Genomic DNA, 13,153 nt, shown 5'->3' with positions numbered 1-13,153 from the left:
CTGCACTATCCAACCACAGCACTGCCATTTAGTCCAGAGACCGAGAGAGAAAATAATTGACAATTGAGTTTAATTTCAACAAACCATCATTATGACGATCAGTGTTTGCATTTCATCAGCTCATTTGCATTTTAAAGGACACACCCAAAAATGACATTCTTGCTCACACGTTCAAAGTGTCAATTTTAACATCTTATAATAAATTATCTGTGGGGTATTTTGAGCTTAAACTTCACATACATACTCTGGGGACACCAAAGTTTTATTTTACATCTAATAAAAATCTTGTGACATGTCCCCTTTAAAGTCAACTATCCCTTTAATTGACTGAAAGGGACATTAAAATCATTGGTTGAAATCAAACGTTAATGCTCCTAATCTCAAAATTAGATTGAGACTTTCACAGACAGGGTCATGCATTGGTGTATTCGACAATATTTATGAGGTTTTGACACCCCTATAGGTTTTTGTCTGTAAGAAAAATCATGCATTATAAAAAAACATGATAAGCATGAGTTATGACTGTTTGCCAACGTGATTTCAAACTAGCCATGCCACTTTCACTTCATGTTACCTGAAACGGCTCAGTTCCAGACATCGGTGATATCAGCTTCAGGCCATTTTGACGCAGCTGTCGGGGACAGATCCCATTGGCTGACTTTGTGCCCTGGCCACTCGGAGCGACGAATCAAAAGCCAGCCTGGGTTCGTGGCCCCTATACGTTTCTTCCGAGGATGAGATATGGAGCCGCTCCATGAATCCATTTTCTAGGCTGGCCTGCCATCTCTTGCTCATTATTGTCAAATGCAAATAAATGTTGCCCCGAAGCGGCTCACATGAGACTGTGTTTTCTTTCAGCAATGAAGATAATCATATTTTACAGTGAACTGGAACATATAGAGAGTGCATATGTTACATACGTTAATTTAATTACAGTTATATCTGTCCAATGCGTAGGCGATGTTATTCATTAAAGCGCTGGATGTGATAGGTTTGTGATAATGTTGTCCTATTTAATTATCTCATGAAGATACTTGTTTCAATTCATGCTGTCATGAGGAATAGACCTTGGATTTGTTAGTTTTGGAAACGTGAAATAAATAATGATCCAAAAAGTCTTTGATAATGTTGACTGTGTTATACATTCTTTGAATAAAAATTTGCTCTCAAACACGTATTCGGGTTTTTTATTCTGCTCGATGCCTCAAAACTGTGCTAATACAAAACGGGGAAGCTTTCCAAAGGTCCCACTCACAATTATCCGCATTCGTGTAGGCAAAGAGAGGCAGCACACTTGTTCTCGTTCCTGCTTGTGTAAGTATGAGACATAAGATATGGAACATCAACTTTCCCATCTGGTACGCGCTAGATTAACAGCTTTACCACAAATTTGTTTTTGATCAGTGGACTAGGGAATAGGAGCATGAAAATCAGCAAGTGGTCTTCAAAATTATTACCATACAGACATGTGCTTGCAGGGTGCCTTCGTTGTAGAATAGAGTCTGATTTTGCAAACCTCTTACCATTATCAAGCATGAATTGAAGTGATTAGTTTTCCAGCAAATGTTTTGTTTTAATAGATCATTTAGGAAATAATTAAAACATTTATTACCACAAAAGCATTTGGAAAAGTGTCAGCATTAAACACTGAAGAAATCATTAAATAGACTACAAATCTTCTCTCAAATATTCTTCATCTTGAACCAGAATGATATTAATCGGATTTGGAAGATTCCTGCGTGGCCTCGATGCCAAAGATGGAGGACCTCAAGTACAAAGGTACAAAACTGTTCCTTTTCTGCCACTGGGGTTGTACATGATTCATTTTGAAACTTTTATGGGTATGTAACACATTGAAATGTTGTACTGTTTGGCATACAATATTATACCCCAAGGACCAATTGTGTATAGTTAGGGGTACAAAACATTTAACTTTACCTTTTGAAGGTACACTACTGTACCCAAAAACGTACATTGTATTATGTTTTGCATACCTGTAAAGATAAAAAATCACCCTAGCGATATAAAGGTTTGGTACTTTTATTTCTGACAGTGCTGAGTACCTACATTTTTTTGTGTGGCCAATGTTTTACACTGCTAGAGGATTTAGGTTTGTCTAAAGAAACTGACTTTTATTTCCCAGTGACTTACTGCCATATACTTTGTCTTTGTCAAGCTGTATGGTTAAAGAACCTTTAACATTCGCAAAACTGTCCCCAATCCACATTGGTTGCACAAAACATTATTCGTAAAGGAAACAGGATCTACAGATTATAAAAGGTAAGAGAGAAATGCTGCTCTTAAAGGGACATTGCACTAAATATACTAATATACTGCTAAAGTTACTAAGGGGACTATTTTCAGGCACTGCGTAATATCATTGCGCCTCCTGCAGCCATGTTACAGCAGCAAAGTCTTTGATTATTACGCCAGAATGAGAGTATAGTTCTTAGCCATATCTGCCTAGAAAATCACAACACACATTTTCTGTCTGTCTTAGTACACAATGTAACTACAGAAGAGTCAAGTTTTAAATAGGAAAAATATTAAAAATCTTTGGTTATTTTTGAGTGCGATGCTAATGGTCTAATCCGATTCAATGGATTGTGCTAAGCTATGCTAAAAGTGGTACCGCCAGACCCGGAGATCGGCTGAAACTGTAAAAATCAAATGTTTAACTCTAGGGGAGCTGGAAACGGAGTATATATATGAAGAGTTTGGTTCAAAAATGCAATAAATCCATTTTGACAAATTTCGGTAAAAACGTGTTTTCTATACCAAGAAAGTGACAAGATGAAAACCACTATTTTCTGTTACAAACTTTCACATAGCATCTTTAGATTATAAAAACATAAAAAATTCCAATCCATAACTTGATTTTCAAAGATTTATTATAAAAATTATTTTTTTCCACAAAATGTAATAAATCCATGACAGTTTTTTTTTTCAAAATGCTAGAAATCTATTCAATCAAATGTGCATTCATCTTGGCCATTTTATATTCATTTAGTTGAACAGTAGTATACACTGATTAAAAAAATAAACATTAATGGCATTAATAAAAACACTTACTTTGTCATATTAAGAACACTGTCATTGCTGCGGTTATACTTGACGTCGTCGCTTAGCATTTTTCACAGCAATCAGCTGTAAAATGTTTTTGGTCCTGCTTGATTTTCGTTGACTGAGTAAAATAATGGAAAGTTTTTCATAAGATCCCCTCGAGTCAATGTGTTAGCATGAGAAGCTTGATGCTGTCGGGAGAACAAGCACCCGAGTGCCTCTCGCGGAAATTATTAGATGTTGATGGCTTACGTTTCTTTCCCGTCACAGAAAACCATCACAGGTTTAGCAATGCAATTAAAGTATTATTTTGTTTTGTTTGTTGATCACGAAGTACAAAGTAGATGAGGAAAACTAAGACACTGTGTACTCAGCGCGCCGCCATTGTTTGTTTACATTGCGTGAATCGTGGGCTGTAATTTCTGGAATGGATTTTTTGCGTTCTGTAAAAAAGGAGGAGTGGCATTTATTGCATTTTGGGAAAAAAGGGAGAAAAGATAACAGAATAACACGGCGGATATTGGATTTTGCTACTGACCTGATGTAATACTGATTTTTTTCAGAAATGGCAGTTATCGTGTTTTGCAACCAAACTCTTCATATTTTTGAGTATGTATAAGTTGCATGTCCCTTTAAGAACTTTTGACTTGAAAGTTCCAGCACCTCAGTGGAAAAGCATTGCATTAGCAGCACAAAAGGTTGTAAATTCAATCCCAGGGAACACAAATATGCTGAAAAATGTATACCTTAAAAGAAGCAAAGTTGTTCTTTTATGGCACTGCTGTGATGAAACTTTTTATAACTTTACAACAGAGTGTAATTAACAGGATTAATTAAATATTGTGTACTTTTTCAATCTTTGTTTTCATCTAAATATTAGCCTATTCGCTTATGTTATCACATTTAAAGAGAGAGTTCACCCAAAAATGAAAATTCTGTCATTTACTCACTCTTGCGTTGTTACAAACCTATATACAGTAAATGTCTTTGTTCTGATGAACATTAATGAATATATTTTGAGGAATGTTCATAAACAGTTTGTGAGCAATGGCGGCTGGTCAATCGGGGGCTGGGGCGCTGCCCCTGTAAAGTTGACCAGAGAGGAAAGCTACTTTAACATATTACCAAAAAGTTAAATACATAGTGCAAATTAATACAAAATAAAAGCATTTTGTTGTACTATTTCACTGCTAATCATTTTATCATATAAAAACAAATCTAAACTGAATTCGGTGTGTGTGTGTGTGTGTGTGTGTGTGTGTGTGTGTGTGTGTGTGTGTGTGTGTGTGTGTGTGTGTGTGTGTGGGCGCCACCCAAAATTTCTAATTGGCTCGTTTCAGTTCTGCCTTAATTTTCCCACTTTTTTGTAATCAAATCAAAATAGTTCTTTTTTGGTATTTTACCTCATGTCACCATTCTCAGAGTCTCATAACCATATTGCTATTTACAGTACTTATCAGTGGAAGCAAGTGAAATATTTCGAGATGAAAGAAAATATGATTTTATCTTTACAAAATCACTCTTTAAAAGGCATTCAGTTGAGGAATAAATAAGGATTAAGAGGCTTGGACCAGATCAACCAACGGAGTCAAGTGATTCCAGTATGTGTGCTTTCACCACTTTGTATCCAGCTAGCCAACTCTATTTGCCATAAGATGTAAGTCATGACTTTTATTATTTTCCCTGTTTGTTGTTTTAAAGTCTGACTGCATGATAGACTGCACAAAATTTGTGGTGCATTTGAGCTGGCGTTGCGTGGACATAATGAGAGCAAGAGGTCAGATAATCCGGAATATTCCGTGGCTTGGTCGACTTTGTTGCTTACCTTAATGGAATTTAAAAGAGTACCCCAAGAATGCCACATTAAAGAGCACCTATTGTCCGATTCACATTTAGATTTTCTTTGTTGTGTAAGTGTGTATTAGTACATGTTAACAATATGCAAAAGGTACAAACCCCAAAGTATACGATGGCGCGAGTTATCGTCTGCAACGTAAATCTCTTTTCTTGGCTGTAAATTAACTCCTGTTAGCATTGCATTGTGAGTGAATCTTTTAAACATGGTAAGGAGCGTCACATTTCCATCTGACGTCAAAGGTATTCAGGCCAATCACAACGTACAGATTAGCTGGCCAATCAGGCCAATGTAGCTTTTCAAATCTGTGCGTTTCAGAAGGATTAAAATTTGGAGCTACAAAAATGTACGGTATGTGGAAAATAATGTGTTTTTTTTAACCATAAAACACGCAAACACATTGCATTATACCAAATACACAAAATAATGTTGTTTTTAGCAATGAAATAGGTGCTCTTTCAAACAACTATTGACTGTATCGACTGTAAATGATATAATGTCATGCAATGAAATTAAACGACCTTAACCTTTTTGTTCACAACAATATTTGGCCCCCTCTACACAATAAAAGATTCTCAAGCTTGGCATTACTAAGACATATATTTATTTAAAAATAACCAAACACTAAGGGGCAGTTTCCTGGACAGGATTTAGATTAATCCAGGACTATGCCTTAGTCACATTAGGCCATTTAAGTAACCTCACAAAAAACTACATGTGTGCATCTTGAGACAAAGCAATGGCACTGATATGTTTATATATGTCAGTACAAAATGTTTTTAAATTAAGGCAGCTCAAACATGAATTTAAGTCTGAGACTAGAATAAGCCCTGTCTGGGAAACCGCCCTTATACAATATATTTTGATGTTTAGTTGTTTTATCTTATTTTGATTGTTTGTAAACTCAGGTCATTAAAAAGCCCACTTTTAGGCTTTTGATGCTCCGTGGTTGAGGAATAGTAGGCCTATTGTAGAGCTTTGTGTTAACAATGCAAAGATTTTGGGTTAAAATTATAGGGAACACACATATTGATAAAAAATGTGTACCCTACAATGCACTTTAGTTGCTTTAAAAAAAAGGCCTGCCACAGAGACAGGTTTGAGATCTGCACACACCTTTTCCCACTACTATCTATATATAAAATGTATTATTATGTGTAATAAGTGTAATAAAAATGTGTAATAACCTCAATACGTTGTTATTGTAATAACAGGGATTACTGTGTTGCAGGTTGACGTTTTTTATTTGAATATGACACGTTACATTTATGCCTACATGTCATTTATTTTGTGCAAATGTATGCAGGCTTTGTTCTCCGATTTGCACGCCGTCACAGTAGGCGGCGATCTCCTATCGGCTTTCAGTACCGAGCTAGACACGAGCGAGAAATGGCATTACGTTTGCTCGACTTCACGCAGACCTGCGCAGACAGATCGGCGTATGACATCACAGCACCGCGAGAGCGATTCAGCTTTTGATCTGCTCTCGCGGTACTGGAATGTCGTACGCCGATCGGTCTGCGCAGCGCCGCATGAAGTCGAGCATGCTTTTCAAATAATCGCAGTCGCCCACCCGCCCACTGTACTGTCCGGTGCCGTTTGCTACCAAAATATTGTCGCATGCATGAAAACATCAACCTCTGCTGTTGTCCGAGCGCTTTATCAGTAAGGTGCGTTGTGTTTCAAATATTCTCGACTCTCGATCGAATGAAATCCGTTGAAATTCACTGTAAACTTGTCTTTATCTGGTTAGCAGGCGGCTAAAAAAATCGCCAGCGTTTTACCTGGAACCACAAAAGCTCGCGGGCTTCAATGTGCACGTGAAGTCTGCAGCATCCGCGTGTCATACTGCATGCAATAATGTGTTTTTTAACGAATTCGGTGTAAATGTTATAAGCAAGTAGAATCTCAAGGCTAGTATTTTGTATTGTGAGCGATCTTGTGGTGGTAAACGATGCAGTTTTCAGCCATTAGGAATGCGTGGTGAGCTGACAACGTAAACTTATGTCGATGATCTGTAGACGTCTTTTGTTGTCAATACAGACTTTTCCACAGTAACACATACTGTAGTAATGTAGTGTTTAATATGGTAAAATAAAGTAAAACTATTAGATAATATGGTAATTTTACATTAATATAAAGTATTTTATAGTTATAGTATGCTTTAACAAAGTGTAGTAATTACTGTAGTATACTACAGTGTACTATAGTAAATACAAACGTATGCTACAGTATTTTTTATGTCGGTGTTATCATGCTTATGACTTAAACATCTTCTAGTTAAACGGAATATCCCCCAATTATTATAATTATATAACAAAAGTCCCTTCACTTTTGTGGAAAAAGCTATAAAATTTGGAAAAAAAATCCAATAAACTATAATAAAAACGTTTTATAATATTGTAAAGATGCTTTAGGAATAACATTTATTGCAGCTTATTAATTATTTATTATTACATTTATTATTATACATTTAATTTACTTCTGGATTTGTGCTATTGATAAAAGTACCTCAATACTTATAAGTCTGTTATGTGAAAAAGTTTAATTGAAAGTACAGCGTTTAAGGTTTATATTTTTGAACACTGAACTACTCAAGCATTTTTGTAAAAGTGGCCTTTATCATCAGTGGCTTTGCTGGCCAATTAATATTATATTAATATAATATTTTAAATGAACAAAATTTTTTTTTTTTTACAATCTGTCGATCTAATAGTGGGAGGAAAGGCCAATACCCCGATTATAGGCCGATATATCAGTGCATCCCTATTAACTCATTCGCCGCCAGCCTTTTTTTTGCCCACCTGCATTTTTTGTAATTTTCACAAAATGCATTCCAGAAAAAATATTCTTAAAATATATAAACATACAAATATATCAAATGAAAGAACAGACCCTCTGTTTTCAAACAAACAAAACGGGGAAAAAACGTTTCATCCTCTCTATATTTCTTTTCTCTGCTTATAAACTCTTAAAGGTGCAATGTGTAATTTTTAGAAGGATCTCTTGACATAAAGGCAAAATATTAGACAAAACTATATGATCAGGGGTGTATAAAGACCTTTCCTAATGCACCGTTATGTTTTTATTACCTAAGAATGAGATGTTTTTATCTACATACACCGAGGGTCCCCTTACATGGAAGTCACCATTTTGTGCTGCCATGTTTCTACAGAAGCCCTTAACGGACAAACTTTTAGCTTCTCTATGCGTTTCAAAAGTGAGGGGTGAGCAGTGGACTGAGCCGTTGGTTGCAATGCGCAACCTCACCACTAGATGCCACAAAAATTTACACACTGCACCTTTAAATATGGGTATATTTCTTTAAAAATATTTTTTTAGCATATAGCTAAAATTATTGCATTTTTGTGAAGTAATTTTGTTTGAGAACAGATTATCAAAACGTAGACAATTATAAAAAAAATCGCTTCAGTTTCTATTGGATAATCGCCGTATTACAGATTAACATAAAACCTCATCAGGAACACTTTTTTAATGCAAATGTTTTCTCTTAATTGACGAGATAACTCGTCAATGGCAGAGAAAGAGTTAATAACTGATTTATTGCCTGCTGATATTTCATGACATTATCTAACGATACTTACATTCCATGAATGGAGCATTTATTAATGTTACATGCTAAAAATATTTGCATGCATGATCTCCAAACATTATGTTGTCAAACCTTAACTAGACAGCCATCATGATTTCTCCTTTTGTGCTTGACAAACAGAATCTCCGCACCAAACAATCAAGCGAGTGTGGCATTGTGAGTCTAACGTGACAGCGTGATGGAAATTGAGATCCAAGATGGTTCAGAGAACACACTGCCCAACGACAGCATCCATCCACCCAAACGAGGACGAGGCAGACCACGGGGATCGCTCAACAAGAAATTCACTTCCGAGAAAGCGCCGACGGACAATGCCAGGACATCCAAAAGAGTGGACTTCTTTGCTCCTGAGATGATCATGAAGTCCAAGGTGAAGAAACGTGGTCGACCAAAGAAGACAAAAATCCGCGGCAGGCCGAGAAAGATCCCGCTTACGCCCGAGGAGGAATCGGAGAAACTTCATAGGCAGAGTATAAAACGCAAACGAAAATTGTGGAAGCCCCTTGGAAGGCCGCGGATTCATCCGATTGTAGGATCGAATGCCCGCAAGACCAAGAGGGGAAGAGGAAGGCCTCGGAAATCTGAAGCCACGGCAGAGTCGCCAATGCGAACCGATACAGACAGCGGAGAAAATGAAGCCCCGTCTAGTGTTGAAGTTAGCCTTGGCGATGCTAATGGCATTCCCCGAAAAAGAGGAAGGCCGTCGGGTACCTTTAAAAAGAAGAGGGGTCGGCCTTCCGGTTCTGCCAAAGTTACCAATGATGGGACTCCTCGGAAAAGAGGACGACCTCCAGGCTCCGGTTCCAAAGTAAAGAAAGTCAAGGCTGTGGATGGATCTCCTCGAAAGAGAGGTCGACCTCGGGGGTCTTCTAACAAAGTGAAGATCATAAGACGAGCAGCTGATGGATCTCCTCGAAAAAGAGGACGACCTCCAGGCTCCGGTAAAAAGGTCATCGTCACTAAAAAGAATAAAGGAGATGCTCCACGAAAGAGAGGACGACCCCGCAAAATTAAACTCTGCGTACCAGATGATGTAGATTTAGATCTTAGCTATGCTGGTACCAGCACTCAGCATCGTAAGAGAGGCCGTCCGAGACTGACGGTAATGCTCGAGAAACTTCCCTCAACATTCGAAGACGAAGACAAGACCGAGGCCGACGATCCCTCTCCCAAACGGTTCCGTAACTCTGATTCTCCGGTACAGGTTGAAAATGAAACCACGGAAGAAGATCCCACAACAGATGAGAAGAACGCAGAGGTCACAGATGAAGCAGACAACAGCATCGATTGTCAGAAAGTGAACAACGTATGCGAGAAGGAGGTTGGAGAGGGAGTGGGGTCAGGTAAATTCAAAAAAAAGAAATGAAATTCGGTATATTTTTGACACGTGCGCTTGGTGTTGCCTGCCATGCCAGACTGTGTTGAATATATTTTGTTTTACTTTGTAGCTCATTATGAACCCCAATGTTTGTTCAAAGTCTAAGTTCGCACACAATGATTGTTTTTTTTTGCATGGGTAAAAAATTTGGTCGGCATAATACATAAAAGCATGCAATTTAGAAGAACCAAGTTTGCAGTTGCTAATTTTGGGATCCAAAAATGATTTATGGTTTTTTTTAAAGGTTTGATTTTAAAACACCATGCTTTATTTGTAACCAATGCTTGTGCCAAGGATTTCAAAGCAATAGTATGTGTGCACAGAATCCGGAGACTAAATTCAATTTTGCCCAAATTGCACAGGCAAAGGGTTTTACTAATAGCTGTGAACGTTTCCAGCTTTTTGGAGGGATGATGGCAGCAGGGTTAGTTCACCCAAAAATGTAGTCATTATTTACTCGTCCTCATGTCGTTCAAACCACACAGATTTTTTTTTTTTTAATAGGAGTGGATTATGTAGGCATAAATAATTAGTATGAAATAATTCAGTGTGACCTGTGCCATATATACCAAGTGCTGAAGGCATACAAACAGGTTTAGTTTCAAGTAAACTAGAATATAATCCGTTATTTTATCAAAGTCATGACCTTTTTTCAGTTCTCCACTCGTTTTGTGGATTTGCTGTTGTGTTCCGATTATTAAAACATTGGCTATGTTCATACAGTGCCAGACTATGGGTGTCACACCCGTATTTGAGTTGTTAATACGGTTGTATTGTTCATAAAACAGATTGGAGCTGCGGTAGGTAATCTGCTGTGTGAACCTGTTGATGCGGTTAAATCCTGAAACTTGACAGTGTGAACATAGCTATTATTTTTACGTAGTAAACTGAGTCAACATTGTAGACTTTCCAAAACAATGAGTTATACAAACTTGTTTTTTTTTCATCAAAACGTGCGTTTCATTTTTGGGTGAGCTATCTCTGTTTATTGTATATGTTTGTAGTGGTAATTTTCTTAAAAAGTATTTCTTAAAAATGTTTTAGCATCATCAGTTTAACAACACCAGAGTAAATTCAGTGTTTTATAGTGAAACGGTTTGATTTTATGCTTTAAAACCTTCGTCTCATAGTTTTGGTCATCTGTAGTGTTACGTGAGTGCTTAGTCTATCTTAAATGTCATTTTGCTCAGATATTGTGATTTTTACTACATTGTATTTTCAAAATGTGAATACACTTAAATTCTGCTTCGACAATAGGTTTATCGGTCCTTACATTTCAACTGTTACGGCTTTTTGTATACAACATTTCTTATTGCTCCGTCTTGAAACTTTCATTTAACCTACTTAACCTTCTTTTCCTCTTCATTTGATTTTGTGCATATAGTCGTCATGTTATAATTGGTAGATCTTAATTGTTCTTTCATGTACAGTATTATTTAGGTTTTTATCTATATAACATTGTTTTAGGTGAGATTTTGCATTTAGAAATCATAATAAACACATACTGTTCAATTGTGATGTAATTCATTAAAACAAGCTTTCTGAATTATGTACGCTGTATGTATACCATAGACAGTAAAAAAAGATGGATGATGCGACGTCGCTTTCTACCATTCTATAATACATTGAAGCCAAAAATGTCCAACCATAGGCGCTGCCATGTTACGTATAAACGTCAGTTTGAAGCCAGGGCATGCGCAGAAGGAATCTGCCGTGGAGCCAGAGGCCCCTTCCCAAATGGCACACTTCATGTGGACTCGGCCTCGTGGCCTTAAATTGCGCATGCTCGGTTAGTCTACGAAGCCGTATGTGTGTCCCATCCGTCATTTTTACGCTCCAAAATGTACTCATCAGCGCCCCCTTTGCACCCTTGATGCGGACTTCGGCGAAGCCCGCATTGCAGCAGGCTTTGCACACTTTACCAACCCAGAAGTCCTTGCGAAAGAGCAACAGACGACGGAAGGGAGGAGTTCACAATGATGGGCAACTTCTCTTCCTATTTCCGCCGTGAAGCTCGAGTCTGTCCCAAAATTTGACTCCGGTGCGCCCTCTTGGACTCGCATCAAGGGTCCATAAGGTCTGCACTACGTAATGTCATAAAAGTTTGGACTTTGAGGAAGTCCACAAGTCCGTAGTGTGCCATTTGGGACAGGGACAGAGGCCGAGCCGCGGTATCGAACTTCTGCCCAAACACTTGCACGCCCAATTCAACCACGCCAATCATAACGACACGCCCAGTTTCCATAGCATAAAATTATTAGCTAAAATGAAACTTATCACAAAAATAAACAATTGAACATATATAAGCGTAATAACAACTACCTCAAAGCACAAAGACATCTTTCGGAAAATTTTATTGGAAGTGTAAATGTTTGTTTGCATGGAGGGGTGGGGTTTATGACTTGTACTGCAGCCAGCCACTTAAAGAGCCAGCGGCTTCACTTTTTAAGATGTACAGTATGAGGCACACTTGTTCCATACCTGGGGTCCGGACCCCCCCTTAGCGGGGCGCCAGAGTAGTGGTCGCACAATCCGATATGCTTTGAGCTCAAATAAAGATGCATAAAATGTTCCACTAATAATTTTATTAACAATATTTTGTTTTTCATATGCTAAAATCATATGCTAACAATGACAAGATATGGTTGTAATATTATCGTGTGTAAAATAATTATTTCAATTTTGCGCTCTCTATCTCAACGTGCCTATCAACGTAACGTCAAAATCAAACGCAAAGACAGATGTAGACAGTTAGGGGGCTCAGATTGTCATATATATGTATTAATTTATATTATACCACGGGTCTGTTGAATGCTGTATTCTGATTGGCTAAGAAACGTTCCATGGGTGTTGATTATTTTTAATTATACCACAGGGGTGTTGAATGCTTTATTCTGATTGGTTGAGAAATGTTCCATGGATGTTGATTATTTGTTCCATGGGTGTTGATTATTTTTAATTATACCACAGGGGGGTTGAATGCTATATTCTGATTGGTTGAGAAATGTTCCATGGATGTTGATTATTTTTCAATAACCGCACACCTAACCTTTAAAATGTCTTAAAAGTAGGCACCAGAGCAATGTTTGTGGTAACCGTGGTGTGAGCGGAATAATTGACTCCGGTCCTTTGAATTATTCGAAAATAATGCACACCTACGGTGTAACAGCACTCCGCTAAGCGTTGTGCAGCATAACCACCTTGGGTGTGCATTATTTTCCTATAATTCAACGGCCCGTCGTCA

The 13,153-nt window shown here is 37.7% G+C and overlaps 1 protein-coding gene and 1 long non-coding RNA gene across 3 annotated transcripts in view; both read left to right on the top strand.

Moving 5' to 3' along the window:
- Positions 1-1,196, top strand: part of LOC129455736 (uncharacterized) — a 33,151-nt gene extending 31,955 nt beyond the window's left edge. The window contains exon 5 of the long non-coding RNA XR_012359784.1: positions 589-1,196. This is a non-coding gene — a long non-coding RNA (uncharacterized lncRNA). The remainder of the gene's footprint in view (positions 1-588) is intronic.
- A 5,233-nt stretch (positions 1,197-6,429) lies between these two features.
- LOC129455306 (uncharacterized) lies at positions 6,430-11,421 on the top strand. 2 transcript variants are annotated; one of them, XM_055220013.2, is made up of 2 exons: positions 6,430-6,588; positions 8,652-11,421. In XM_055220013.2, the coding sequence occupies exon 2, from the start codon at positions 8,710-8,712 to the stop codon at positions 9,895-9,897; it is 1,188 nt and encodes a 395-aa protein (XP_055075988.2). In that variant the 5' UTR covers positions 6,430-6,588; positions 8,652-8,709; the 3' UTR covers positions 9,898-11,421. The 2 variants fall into 2 exon arrangements, with proteins under 2 accessions (XP_055075988.2, XP_055075989.2); XM_055220014.2 differs by lacking the exon at positions 6,430-6,588 and adding an exon at positions 6,878-6,901.
- Positions 11,422-13,153: the final 1,732 nt, after the last annotated feature.

The sequence above is a fragment of the Misgurnus anguillicaudatus genome, chromosome 20 (assembly GCF_027580225.2).
Source record: "Misgurnus anguillicaudatus chromosome 20, ASM2758022v2, whole genome shotgun sequence".
In the NCBI taxonomy this organism is placed as follows: domain Eukaryota; kingdom Metazoa; phylum Chordata; class Actinopteri; order Cypriniformes; family Cobitidae; genus Misgurnus; species Misgurnus anguillicaudatus.
This window is presented reverse-complemented; position numbering and strand designations above follow the sequence as displayed.

What these genes read in the sequence shown, in the direction of transcription:
- LOC129455306 (XM_055220013.2), top strand. Translation starts at nt 8,710, where the DNA reads ATGGAAATTGAGATCCAAGATGGTTCAGAGAACACACTGCCCAACGAC.